A 13,330-nucleotide genomic window follows, 5' to 3' on the forward strand; every position below is an offset into this window, starting at 1 on the left:
AAACTGCAGCTTTAAGTAGTCGCTTCTGGAACACTTGAGCAAGGCCTGTGAGCTGGCTACAGGATGGCATGCTTGTTAAAGGCATGTCTCTGTGTCCTGTAGCTTTTTACTGTACTGCAAACTCAGCTTGACAAATAGGTGACCAAATAGGTGTCATGCTCCTTTGAAGGCTTTGAATAACCACAGGAATGCTCCTTCCCCTTCCAGAAACGTGGCCATTACATGCACGGTTGTAGCACCAGTTTTCTTCTGACCATTCATCAGAGACCTATACACACCCTCAATCGCAGAGGGATTCCTTTGCGAATGGAGGAGAGCTCAGGTGCAGCGAGGTCTGTGCATCACGAGCACCCTCTGGAGGTTGCTTGCTCTAATCTGCGGGTTTTAAAAGAAGTGGGGAGCAAACCTAGTAGTGCTGGGTCAGAGCCAGCGAGGGCTAGAGGTATCTGCAGAGATGTCCTTGCAGCCTGGAGCTGGATGCTGAATCAGGAGCTGGATGTGGAGGTGTTAAACAGAAGGGGTGGGTGATGGGATGGGCTGTATGGTGGAGGACCTTGTGCTGAGCAAATTTCTGATGACTTACAGTAGATATTAAATCTTTGCGACTTCTTTTTCTAGCTGTGTCTTGAAGCTGTCAGCATGCACAGCTTCAAACAGTCTTGTCTGTGGTGGGACTAAAAGCTGTTGGGGGTGGGCTGTGTAGGGCCCTGCAGTCAATCATTGTTCTGAAGTCACGGACAGAAGTTCCGGTCTCTGTTTTGCTGGAAGTCTCGCAGTGCTTACAGCATTGAGGGCTCTGACTGATGTAGAGCTGTTGAGTGTGGCAAATGAGCTCTGTGAGGAAAATGGAGAGGTCTGTGCCCAGGAGAGTTATACAGAGTAAGATCCCCTTGCCTGAGGATGTGCCGCAAGTTAATAACCTTAGGTTAGGTTTGACATTAGGAGGAAGTTTTTCACACAGAGGGTGGTGATGCACTGGAACAGGTTGCCCAAGGAGGTTGTGGATGCCCCATCCCTGGAGGCATTCAAGGCCAGGCTGGATGTGGCTCTGGGCAGCCTGGTCTGGTGGTTGGCAGCTCTGCATCTGGCAGAGGGTTTGAAACTAGATGATCTTTGAGGTCCTTTTCAACACCAGCCATTCTATGATTCTATTAATAACCTCATCATCCTTCTCCCTGAGAGCAATGACCTGTGGCCAAAAATAGTCTGATAATAACCCAAGACCTCTTTCTTCATTTTGTACAGAGAAAATAATTGTATAGGGGAGGACAGGACTGCATTTGGGGTGGGAAATTGCTATGAGCTTCATCATCTACTCTGTAATCACGTTAATGGATGTGAATATTATTGCTGGCTCTGCTTGCTGTGTAACTGTGCACTTCTCACAGGTGGAAGAGTGAGGTGCCACAGACTGTGGTGTGGGTTTTGGGGGATGGCTACAGAGACACAAGGCATTACTTCATTCAAAAACAAAACATCAAAGCCAACAGGTTATTGGTCTTACATGAGAAGTGCGGGATTAATATGGACAAGCATCATCAAATGGTTGTGGTAGAAAAAATGGATGTGTAATTAATCAACCAGAGTGGGTACTGCAGTGCACATCAGTTTACCAGCCTGAGTTTGTTACTGAGTCTCTTCACAAAACTGTAAAGAAATTAAGTACCTCTCTCCTGCTATGGAATATTAAGGCCTACAAGTGTGTGTATAAATACAAATATATATATTTTAGCACTGCTAAATACCAGTTACTTAGATCCTCTTCCATGGCAGGATTATGACAGGGTGCACAGCATGGTGCTTAATGAGAAAAAGCAGTTCTTGACATGTATATGGACCTTCAGGAGAAGATCCTTGACCTGCATTAAGAAATGGGTTACTATCGCCAACTAGATAGAAAAATCAGTGTCAGTTTAACTGCATAAAACCAACCTAAATTACATTTCAAGCCTGGAAGCATAGAGGTGCTTAATGTCTTTAATCTTTTTTAATTTACAAAAGGAGCCTGTAGTTTCACACCAAATAAAAATAACGGGGCTAACAGTAGAAAGAAAAGGCAGAAGAATGTGTGGGCTCAGGAGTCTTCTTAAAAAAAGAAAGAGAAAATAAAAGGGTATTTGGAAGACAAACAGGACACAAAGCTCACAGCCAGCACAGCTGGAAAAGAGTCTGGAAACCCAGCTCTTTTATCCCTCAATTAATGGGTGGTGAAAGAATCTGAAGTAGAGCGGACCTTCAAACTTCAGAGCTGTTCTTGGGAGCCTGAAGTTTAGTAGCCGTATTTCTCATTGAGATGAGTCTTGCCATCACCGCTCTGATCTAAGGGACAAAGATAAAGTTACTAAAAGACCTAAAACAACAAAACCTACCAAAAAACTGGCATGAAACAGATCTGTAGACAAGTATTATTCCAGCCAGCACTGTCAGACAGGAATAAAACCCAGAACGGATACTAGTGTCCAAATTGTCTTTTGATTTATAACTCCTCTTAACAGTACTATCAGCATCCAAACTTCATCTATTCCTGCTTTGTTTTTCTTCTTTTCCTGGGATCCCTTAATAAAACAGCTGATTGCAGAGAGAGGAAAAGGAGCTCCCTCTTATGGATGCCATATACTTACTAAGCTGTTCAGTTTTAGTGTGTACAGGATGTATGCATCGATTGCTTGTCTTCACCGAAGAATTAGCAAGTTTTTTCTCTAAAAGATGCCCCAAAGTCTGCATTTACAAAAATCTGCAGAACACTTTCAGATTTCACAAGCTTCCATAAGAACTGGGAATGCTGAGGTTGCTGGAATATTTATCTTTAGTGAAGTTTTTTGAGCTATGGATAGATCAGATAGATCATTATATCACTGCAGTTAGATCTCCCAAGTGTTTCAGTTAGAAAACTGAAAACCAGACTTCAGGTGCACCTGTCCACTGAGGTGAAACTACCATAGACTTGGTATTACATGGTGATATAAAGAAGTAAATATGGGGCATAACAAGCCAAAAATCATTGTGTTCTCAGTAAAATATTCCCATGACTTTTTCCTCCGTACATTACAGGGACTCTCAACTATTTGTTAGACAGATTCTAAAATTATGTGAAAAAAAACCCAAAGAAACAGTCAATACCTGCAGGAGGGATCCATATGCAGTAGTCTGGGTCATCAGCTGGGTACTGTGAGGAAAAAAAAGGCTGTTGGACCTGCAAAAGGAGAAGAGACTTCTAAGGTGCTGTGCTATTTCAGCATTGTGTCACAGTCAGTAAATCCCTCATTAATTCACATACTAACACTGACAGATAAAGATTATTTCTACAACAGCCATGGGTTAAAACAAACAGTAAACACTCTAGTTCTGTTTATTTCCAGTAGCGTCACAGAACCGGTGGTTAGACTGGACCTCTGGAGATTGTCTAGTGCAAAATCCCTCTCAAAACAGTCTGTTGCCAGCACCAAATCCAGTTATCAATGGCCTTCAGACAGTAGGGTTGGGCAGAGTAGTCAGGGAATACAAATTCAATGCAACACTCAACAGCTTCACTGAGTAACAGAAGTGTATTTGAGAATATTTAGTTTCAAAGAAAGCTCTCCCTTTGCTTTCACAGCTTCGCTTCCAGACAGTTTGTCTCACTCTAATGTTTGTCAGTGTCATTCAGCGCCGAGTTTCTTTATGCAGTGAAAAGCTTTAGAGTAGAATTTTGAAGTACTTTAGCGTTCTCACAGCACAATCCCACTGAAAACTTCAGGTTTAATGTGACTTATAGAAGTACACTAGATGTTATATAGTTTGAATTGAAAGTTCAGCTATAACTTAGTTTTTCAAAAGAAAACCAATTTTTGTGATTTGGCATCACTGCGATATTTAAAGTAGACAAAAACAGGCCACTGTTGATACAGCTGCATGACAGCTCTTTGTCACATCAGCATTTTCTGGATGCCTTTTGTATTCAACAAGTACAGGTAGCTAACAAATAAAATCACACAGCTGTAAAGTGAAAGATTTCAGAATTCAAAATGTACCCACTTAGCACTGATTTCTTCTACTCTGTAGCGCTGTGACACAGTCCTAAGTTATGCAGTTGAAGCAGTTTTTCATTCCCTCAAACAGCTTTCTTTCCCCAAGTAAACCTCTAAAAGAGTTCTTCTGTATCACTAATGTTCTGAACAACATTATACTGGAGCTCAGTTTCTAAATATGGTTTGAAAACAGCCACTTAAGAGGAAAAGACCCAACAATTGCTTTTCATGTTTTGTATGATTTGAAGATATTCTGCAAATAGTCGAAGAGAAAAAAAACATAGGCTGACTTCAGGCTGATATTTTCCATGCAAGATCTGAGCCTGGAAGCAGGCAGAGCATGCGGAAAAAGTGATTTGTAATGGGAGAGAGAATACAGCTCAGCCATCTGGTATTTGGAGAATGCTCAGTGTTAGAGCAAACTCTGTACTGATGAGAGGTGCTGACTTGACTGCTTCAGCATGAGAATCTGCCTTGTTCTACCACATCCATAGAAATGGTGCATTCTGGGCTCTAACAGCCTAAGTTTACCCTTACTTTGTTTATGAACGTTCTTCAGGCCAGTAAGAAAGGATGATTCTAAAGGCCTTGTCTACAAAATCTTTGGGTCCTTTGCCAGAACTAGCATGAGCAGCAGCAGCACACACATGCTACAGGGAGTTGTTTCTTTAAATAGGCCGAGCAGGGCTAAAACTGAATGGCTGCTACAAAAAAAACTATCATAGTGCTCAGAACGCAGGACCCACCAACTAGAGTAATTGTCTCTGGTAGCCACTGTACGGGTGGGATGCTGTGAAGGGAAGAGCCTCACAGTAACCACTAGGCTAAGAGCAAACCATTAGAGAAGTTCCTAACCACTTTTTCCAGGAAGGCAACGTTTTCCTCTGTCCTGAAATGCTGAAGACTCATACTTGACATTTTACTACAAGTCTTATCCATGGGGAGCATGTTATTTGGTATATCCACTCAAATTTAAAAATTAGGTTGCAAGAAACCATAGTCTTGTTAGATATCTTACTGTATCTCAGTGAAAAGAATGAGGCTTGGTAATGGCAATACAGACTAGCTACAATTTGAGTCCAGCATGTCCTTTGTCAGCCAGTGTTTGCCAGGCTTTTCTCCATGAAAGTTTTGCAATACCACTTTGAAAGCCCAGAGATCACCTATGCTCTACAACACTTGTGATACAGGAAAGGAGGCAATTACCAGAGGCTTAACTTCAGCTCTGCCAAGCAAATTCAATTAGAAAGCCTTGTTAGCTTACTTCAGCCTTGCAGAACACCCCTCTTATGCCATAAATACCGTGCTTTACCTTCTCACTGGAGACTTCAAGAGCTGCATCCAATGTCACCATGTAGTTCTATGCTACTATTACGATTTCACTAATGAGGAATCTACCAAATGATTCCTTAAAACTCAGAGGCTGCAGAAGTTACAGAATTGTAACTGACCTTTTTTGGAGCATTACTTTTCTTAACTTCCTCAGCTGTCTCTCTGGATTCCTTGCACGCTGCCTCAGATGCTGAGGGGGAAAAAAAAAAGATTTAAAATGAATCAGAAATTTAAACCAGAAATAAGCTCACAGAAAGTTCACATGAAGATATATTTCCTTTTGGATGTATCCACAACAGTTTGCTACACAGGACCGACATGCTTTGTCTTTATCATATATCATTTATCACAGTACAGTATGGTAGAACTTCCCTTTTACCAAGTGACACAACTTAGTTCAAGAAAGTAAGGTGGGGGGAAGGGAAATCCATAATGTTTATGGTCCTAAATTAATTTTCCTTCTCTTATGCTCCTTTTTTTTAAACAAAGAATCTCAATGCAGTGGTAATGACTATGAAAAGCAGGGAGAATTGAAATGGCTGAAGTGACTTTTCCTTACCTGTACCTTCAACTCTACCTAAACAAAACAATCCTTCATTCTAATTCTAGAGTCTAAAATTAGGCTTGGTTTCCTTCTGCTAACAAGTAAGCACTAATTCCCTTAGGCAGTTTCTGAATGTAGCTGTTACCTTGCTATAGTAATCTAAATTGTACATCTCACCTTGAGATTTCTCTTGTGAAGGTCCCATCTGAGATTTATTCCTTAGTATCTTTGGCTCAGGCTGAAAACTAGCTCCTGTTAAATAAATAAAAGAAGGAGTTATGTGAATGCTATGCTGTAACTCTGAGTAGGAGTGCTAGCATCCCTGAGGAACAAAAAACTTAAAAGGAACTCTTAGCTATGTTTGTTTCAGGAAGAAGTCTTCTCTTAGAAGTCCTCCACATTATTTCATCTAAGAGCATTGCAATATAATAGTAAAGGAAAACTTGTGATCAGTTAAAACATACTTTTCAAGAGCAACCTGCCCAGCGTTGTGGAAAAGCTGTTAGAAAACCTGTGACCCAAATCATAGGGGATTCCCATAGCTTTGAAAAAAGTCAACGGTTACAGGCTCAGCTTTGCTACTGGAAAAATCAAAACTCATCATTTACCATCTTGAAGGGATTCTAGATTATCATTATTACAGGTAGAGCCATTGGGACCATTTGTTTCTTTTCCTGTTTCTTCCTCTACTGTCGCCTTCATTTCCACATCTGATGTTCTGCTGCTTATTGCTTCTACTTTCTGCTCCTCCTCATTTTCTTCCTCTTCTTCCTCTTCCTCTTCCTCCTCAGGTCCATCATCTTTCATTTTTAACAAGCTTTCAGGGATATGTGGACGCTTGTCAGGCAACTTCTGCACGACAAAGACTTGTGCATTAGTACTAGGATAATATGGCAGTAGATATCACCAATACTTGTTACAGGACAAAGCATGCATGTTACAGTCACAGGGACAACTGGTAGGGAATACCCACAGGATGAAAAATAGTTATGTTATAAAGGAAAAGATATTGGCAGAAGTGCTTAGAGAATGCAGTTTTTTCCTGGGTCTGACAGTAACTTCTTGCTACTGTGCACATTTCTTCAATCTTGCAGGCTTGCTCCTCCATGGTGTTTTTGTACATGTGATAAACACAGTTTCCACCTGCAGGCTCCGTAGCCTGAGATGATATCTGAGATCTAATGTCTGACTCAGAGCACTTACCCCTAAGCTTCCAGTTTTCAGCTTGAATTTGCTCCCTCCTTTCATAGCACCAAAGAGAGGGAGAGTAATCTTTTTAGACTTGCTGTTTGCTTCCAGACTGCAACTCCCAGACCTAGTGAAAGTTAGATACAAAGAAAAGCAGTATATGAAGTGTTAATCAAGTCTTATATTTACAAGTGCAAACAAATAAAGGTGTTTGCATAAAGACTTTATTTCTCTCACTCGCAGCATCTAAAGAGGAGGTTTCCAAAGATTACTCCTCCATTCTACATGTCTCTTTTAGGAGTCAGACACTTGTTATTACAGGAGAGAAGAAAAAAACAAACCTATCAGCTTCTCTCAAATTCAAATACACATATATACTTACATATGTATAATATGTATTATTAATTAATTAATATTATTAATATGTGTATATATATAAACACTTGGAGGCCAAACCTAAATTTAAATAAATTAAGCAATTAAACCTCTAATCTAATTGCCATTAGCAAGCGATGAACCCAGCACACACTGGGTTCACACAGAAGCAGCAGTGGCTCTTCAGCGACAGGGCAGGTAGTTGTAAAGGCATTACCTGCCTTTGCATTTGGAAAACTGTCTACTGAATGGGAAGGTGCTGAATTGCCCATGGAAAGTAACAACAGCAATTTTTTCCCCCCAAACTTTAGCCAAAACTTACAGGGGCTTCAGCTCAGGCAGTTCTGCAGGCTTGACAAGCTTTATTAACCCTTTCAGTCTCTGCTGCTCTTTCTTCAACTCAAATGACCGCAGATGAAGTTTCTTTCGTGTCACACTGTCTAAGGTGCTTCCTGATTTTATTTCTGTCATGAATTCATCCAAGGAATCTTGAGCTGCTGGCTGGGATTGGCCTAGGCGAGATAATGGTAAGACACATATTGCGTGAGGGGGGAGAAGAGACTAAGTATCACCTCAGTATAAGGTATCAGTATAAGGTATATAACAATGACTATCTTCATTTTTTTTTTTAATGAAAAGCACTACAATCAGAGACTTCATGTCCTACCTTTCCCTGAAGCCTTCAGCTTTTCTGTTATCTCAGAGAGCTCATTTTCAGCTTCCTTTAGCTTTGCAACCTATGAAGGGAAAAAAAACCCACACACTTATGAGATTTTTATATCCTACCACATCATCTCTATTATTCTATTTCTGATTTTTGATCCAGAATTTCTGGGATGAAAAACATTAAGAATGATCTAGATTGTATCACGAAGTTATTTGAACAGTGTGAAAGAACTTTCTGGAACATGAGGAAACGTACAATGCTTTTAGAGCTATGTTCTACCATCATTACAATTTTCTAAACCTCCCTATGCCCACCTACTTTTCCCACACCATATCGCCTGTGTAGAACTTGCACTCAACTCATCTCTTCTAGCTTGGGGCACATTAAAGATTGTGTATAGTGACAGAACCCTCCTCTTGGAGAAGCTGAAGCAGCCTAAGACTCCTTCTTTGCAGGTTAACTTGGTTTTAAGCCATGACAATTCCTGCTAACAAAGCAGTTCATGCTCCATAGCCAGTTATCCTTTTTGCATAAGGCAGAAGATAGATATCAGTACCAGTCCCAATAATGGTTTCTGTGATGTATAAGTATTACATTTAAGTAACAAATTACTTTCTGTTATTAAGATTCTAAGGTTTCTTTTAGATCCAGTTTTTTTTTCCTCAATACATCAAAAAGCATTGCATTCTGTAACCATCAATTTTAATCTGGCCTGTTGATAAAGATCTGAAAAAAGATCTAGAGGTTTTTTTTGCTTTTCTTAGTAATAATGCCAGGCCTATTCTTTAGTGAATGTATTTAATAATTCTTCTTACCAGTGAGTCATAAGTCTCTGGTTTTTCTTCTATTTTACCAGCTTTTTTCATTCTGTTCAATCGCTTCTTTTCTACAGCACCAGTTCTATCAAGGAAGGTGTCATCATCACTGTCATAAAAATCCTCATCTTCCCAATTCTTTGATTTCCTTTTTCGAGATACTAGGAAAGGATCAAGGGAGAAAGCAAGGAATAAAATGACTTACAGACCACTGAGAAGTCAAAGAAATTCAGTATAACAATTTTGAATTCCTGGAACTTGCTTTTTTAGAACTAGCTCAGCATTTAACAGGTTATTTACCTGCTTCTTGCCTCAATACTCCCCTAGCGTCCAGTAGCCTGCAAGCTTCCAGTGCACACTGGATCATTGCTTCTTTCTTCTTGCCTGAATGGAGAACCTCTGCCACCAGCTGCTTCCCTGATGCATCATCCACAGGCAATCTGTTCAGTTCAAAGGATCACAGAACAGCTTCAATAGAAACAACTTTTCATGGATGCTACTCACGTATTGTGTTTGTCATGCTGACATTTTCTTCAACCTCTCTATAGTCTTTTATTGTAGGTTACCTATTTTCACATTTGATTTGATACACTACTAATCCAAACATAAGCACACACTGTCTAAGCTGATAAGTAAATTTTTACTTTGCTGGCCCAAGCTATAAATCTTCCTCTATTCATTCATCTTGTATCCATGCAACACCAGTAACAAATACTTTATGCCATATTGAAACAGTTTCCTTAAGAAACAATGAGATATTGTACCTACCCACCTGAGACTTATCTCGCTTACTTCTCACCTTCTCCTGCCTAGTAGGAGAATGACGTTACTGGCCAGTGGAAGGGATTCAACAAAAACTACGTTATACCATCAAATAACCAAACTGGGGTGCACAGTAGAATAAATGCTTTTTTCCATCTTCTTTTCCATTAGGAATTAAAACACTGTCTCCTAGTTTCTTGTCTTGCATTTCAATTTCATATATTTCTCAAAACAAGGGGAACTGAGAGAACCTGGTGTATGGGAAATTGGTAATCACAGCCTGAACCTCTGATTAATCAGCTGAGGCAAGTGTCAGGTCAGCTGTGGGAGCACAGGAGAGAGTAATTTAGCTGTGCTCCTGGAAGGGGTGGAGCTTGACTCCACCTCCTCTAGACCTCATTTAAGGGATGACCACCACTAAGGCAGCATCTCTTGGAGACTGCTCCCTGGTGGAGATTGCCTCAGTGTTTCCTGGCAGACCGAAGGCATCCATATTGGTGAGTTTCCCTTGTAAATAACCTTTTGGATATTTACTACCATCTTTACATTATTGTCACCATACACCTGGTGTCATGTTTTCTCAGTGTTCATCTCTTAGTAGTACCAAATGATAACTAACCAGAAAAAGGAGTTGACACTAAAGTAGACACTGATCCTTGACCTTTTTAGTATCAGTCCTTAAGCCTAATTCCAGCTGAATTCCTTGGCAAGTGTGATAGACAACTAGTTCCTTCAGCTTTTGTTGCTGAATTCAATGAAGCCAGTTTCTACATATGGAAGTGAATGAAGTTATACATACTTAACCCTGCATAGCCAGCTATTGTGCCCACGATCATCATATTCATACTCTAACTCTTCTCCTGGAGAGGGAAAAAAAAGGAAGTTGATGTAGTTAGCAAGAATGAAATAAGAAAGTATAATCTTTAGAGCAGAGAAAGTCTGATGTGATCTTCAATTGATAATAAGCTCATTTGGACATTTTCCACAATCAAGGTTTTTTTTCAGATCAAGGACCTTTAAGTGACTTGTTTGGTAAAACATATTTCAAAGAAAAAGCAATCTTGCACCTGTAGATATAAAAGTAAATAATACTGAGGAAGTGACAGTTTGCAATTTGGATTCACAAATACTATCTCAAAGATTAATTTTTCACATTTAAAAAACACTTAAGTCTTCTGTAAGTTTTGCTAGCTACCAATGGAAGCTTACGTCAATTCATTGTCTTTCAATACTTTCCAATACTTTCCAGTTCTATCTTCTGAATAGCGCTATCTGCAATTGGATGGTTTAGGACTTTTCAATAGCTTCAAAAGATGGATGTGGTTTGAGTGCCACTCCAGAGCCACACAAGGTGCTCTCTGCAGCCTCCAGATTACAAGTTAGAAATTAAATAACCACCAAAACCCTGACAAAACAAAAAGCCCCACCTATAAAGTTTTTGCTTTCGCACCTTAATTCCCAGAGAAAAATAGGAAACACCAAACTCTACTAAAGAAAAATAATCTACAAGAAAGAAGTACCTTCTCTGTCAAAAAAGCCCTGCAGAGCCTTCCTGGGATCTTTCATATAGAAGGCATCTTGTACATCCTGAAAGTCAATAGCAATAGGGTTTTCTTCAACCTCATCCTCCTCAGCATCCTCCCCTGGAAGAGCAAGTACAAACAAAGTGGTGAAAAGTTAGAATGAGAACACCAGGAAACAAATACAGTCATTTTGAAAGGAGCATCAGCTGTATCATCCTAAGATTATAACCTTTAATAGCTTCTGTTATAGCATGAACTATACACAGTTCCATGTTGCTTTTGAAGTTTAGACAAGCCCCCTTTTCCCCAGTTTTAGGAAAAAAACCCTCTATTGTTGTTCTCTCTCTGTTTTGCCTTCTCACAGAATTCCTATTTTTATAAAGAAATAGGCTGATCTGTAGTCAAAAACTTTCACTGGCTTTGGACACTTGGAAATCCAACTGGAATTTCAATGCCTGAGCTCACTGAAAACTCACATAAAAAGCTCCCAAGTTGTATCAGCTCATCTCTGTGTCAGTACTCACCCATTCCCCATGAGCAGCTCATATCAACGTTCTGACTGCCTTCATTTCCTTGCTCCTCCTTTTCATCTTCCTCATCAGAGTCGTCTCCCAGCATGGTCTTTTCCAGCTTTGCTTGCTGCTGCTTCCGCAGTGCCTTCAACTGTGTCACAGTCAGCTCCGACTCAGACTCCTGGTCCTCTTCAGGTCCCTATGTCACAAAGAGCAACTCTATGAGTGTTTCGGAATGAAAAAAAAAAACAACCTTGTCTTTTCAGTGGACATGCAAATTACAGACAGAAAGATAAACAGATCATAGTGCTCATGTAAAAGCTGAATTACTGGACTATTATAGCCTGCATGCTCGGATATATCAATTTCAGTGGCCAAAGAAGGGGGCAAAAAGAGATAAGCATTACTGTTTAGTTGAGGCACCTCAAGCACAGCTGTATTTAAAGGCAGACAGCAAGGATATCCACCAGTGCCACACAGAAGCACTTGAGGAACATGCAGCTACACCCTCTGAGTTAAACGGTCTGAGTGTTTCTAGACTCCTACCAATACAAGCTCTCTTTTGGCACAAGGAATCACAGAATGGTTTGGGATGGAAGGGATCTCAAAGTCCTCTCATTTCCAACCCCATACCATGGACAGGGCTGCTTCCATCATCACATGCTGCACAGGGCCCTATCCAACCCAGCCTTGACACCACTATGGATGGGGCAGCCCGCTCAGAGATGCACGTGCAGCCAAAGCACCCCACGTCTCAGAAGCATCTCCCACAAGCTCCAAGCCCTTGAGATTGGGCAGAGCCGCCCGAATTTCCCCGTGCGGCCCGGGGAAGCCGCTGTGCAGTGTCTGACCCTTCTCCCGACCCACCTGCAGAAGGAAGAGGCGGGAGCTGCCTCCGAAGCGCAGCCCGTGGCCCACCCGTACGCGGCAGTAGGTGCGAGGCGGCACCCGCGCCTTGTTGAGGAAGGTGCCGTGCGTGCTGCCCAGGTCGTACACGTAGAAGCCGGCATCGGCGTCGGGCCCGTCGGCGGCTCGGCCGCGGTACTGCAGCACGGCGTGGTGCCGCGACACCGACGGGTGCTCCAGGGCCAGCGCGCAGCCGGGCAGGCGGCCCACGAGGAACCAGCTGCCGCCATCCAGCCGCACCGAGCCCAGCAGCACGCCGCCCTTCAGCACCTCCAGCCCGTAACCGGCGTCAGCGGGCGGCCGGCTGCCCCACGGCGGCTCCTCGTAGCGCGGCGTCGGCGCGGAGGCGGCCGGACGGGGCGGCGCGGGGCTGGGGCTGGGTGCGGGGCTGGGCTCGCTGCTGTGCGGAGCGGGCAGCGGGACGCTCGGCCGCTTGAACTCGGCAGGCCGGCTGTCCGTTTCCATGGCCTCCGCCATCTTGTCGCGTCCGATCCTAAATTGGGTCCTCCGGGAACGAGCGCCGTCGGGGCTGTGGTTCCGGATGGTGGAAGGGGCTCAGCGCTGCGGTTCGCACCGTTGCTTCGACCACGGCTGTGGGCAGAGAGTGGGGTGAGAGCGGCAGGGGGCGGCGGGAGGAGCGGAGAAGGGCGGAGGCTGCAGCGGGAGCTCCGCACTCCTTGCGGAAGTGCGGCGGGAGCC

At 42.4% G+C, this 13,330-nt stretch overlaps 1 protein-coding gene across 2 annotated transcripts; it reads right to left on the reverse strand.

Annotated features, from left to right (window-relative positions):
- Positions 1-1,462: 1,462 nt before the first annotated feature.
- On the reverse strand, positions 1,463-13,235 carry SLC4A1AP (solute carrier family 4 member 1 adaptor protein). Of its 2 annotated transcripts, none has more exons than XM_015857512.2 (14): positions 12,593-13,235; positions 11,738-11,924; positions 11,211-11,333; positions 10,490-10,550; positions 9,229-9,368; positions 8,929-9,089; positions 8,114-8,183; positions 7,769-7,958; positions 7,087-7,198; positions 6,492-6,735; positions 6,061-6,135; positions 5,459-5,529; positions 3,121-3,193; positions 1,463-2,319 (listed from the first exon to the last, which is right to left on the reverse strand). In XM_015857512.2, the coding sequence occupies exons 1-14, from the start codon at positions 13,106-13,108 to the stop codon at positions 2,270-2,272; spliced, it is 2,073 nt and encodes a 690-aa protein (XP_015712998.1). In that variant the 5' UTR covers positions 13,109-13,235; the 3' UTR covers positions 1,463-2,269. The 2 variants fall into 2 exon arrangements, with proteins under 2 accessions (XP_015712998.1, XP_015712997.1); XM_015857511.2 differs by having other exon boundaries at positions 6,061-6,138.
- Between the last annotated feature and the right edge of the window lie 95 nt (positions 13,236-13,330).

Source organism: Coturnix japonica, chromosome 3 (assembly GCF_001577835.2).
Source record: "Coturnix japonica isolate 7356 chromosome 3, Coturnix japonica 2.1, whole genome shotgun sequence".
Classification (NCBI taxonomy): domain Eukaryota; kingdom Metazoa; phylum Chordata; class Aves; order Galliformes; family Phasianidae; genus Coturnix; species Coturnix japonica.

Bases quoted from the DNA above. Each gene is read 5' to 3' on its own strand.
- SLC4A1AP (XM_015857511.2), bottom strand. From the start codon at position 13,108: ATGGCGGAGGCCATGGAAACGGACAGCCGGCCTGCCGAGTTCAAGCGG. The intron at 11,334-11,737 runs GTGAGTACTGAC...TTGCTCTTCCAG, and splicing joins GAGCTGCTCATGGGGAATGG to GGGAGGATGCTGAGGAGGAT. The intron at 7,959-8,113 runs GTAGGACATGAA...TATCTCGCCTAG, and splicing joins GCTGAAGGCTTCAGGGAAAG to GCCAATCCCAGCCAGCAGCT.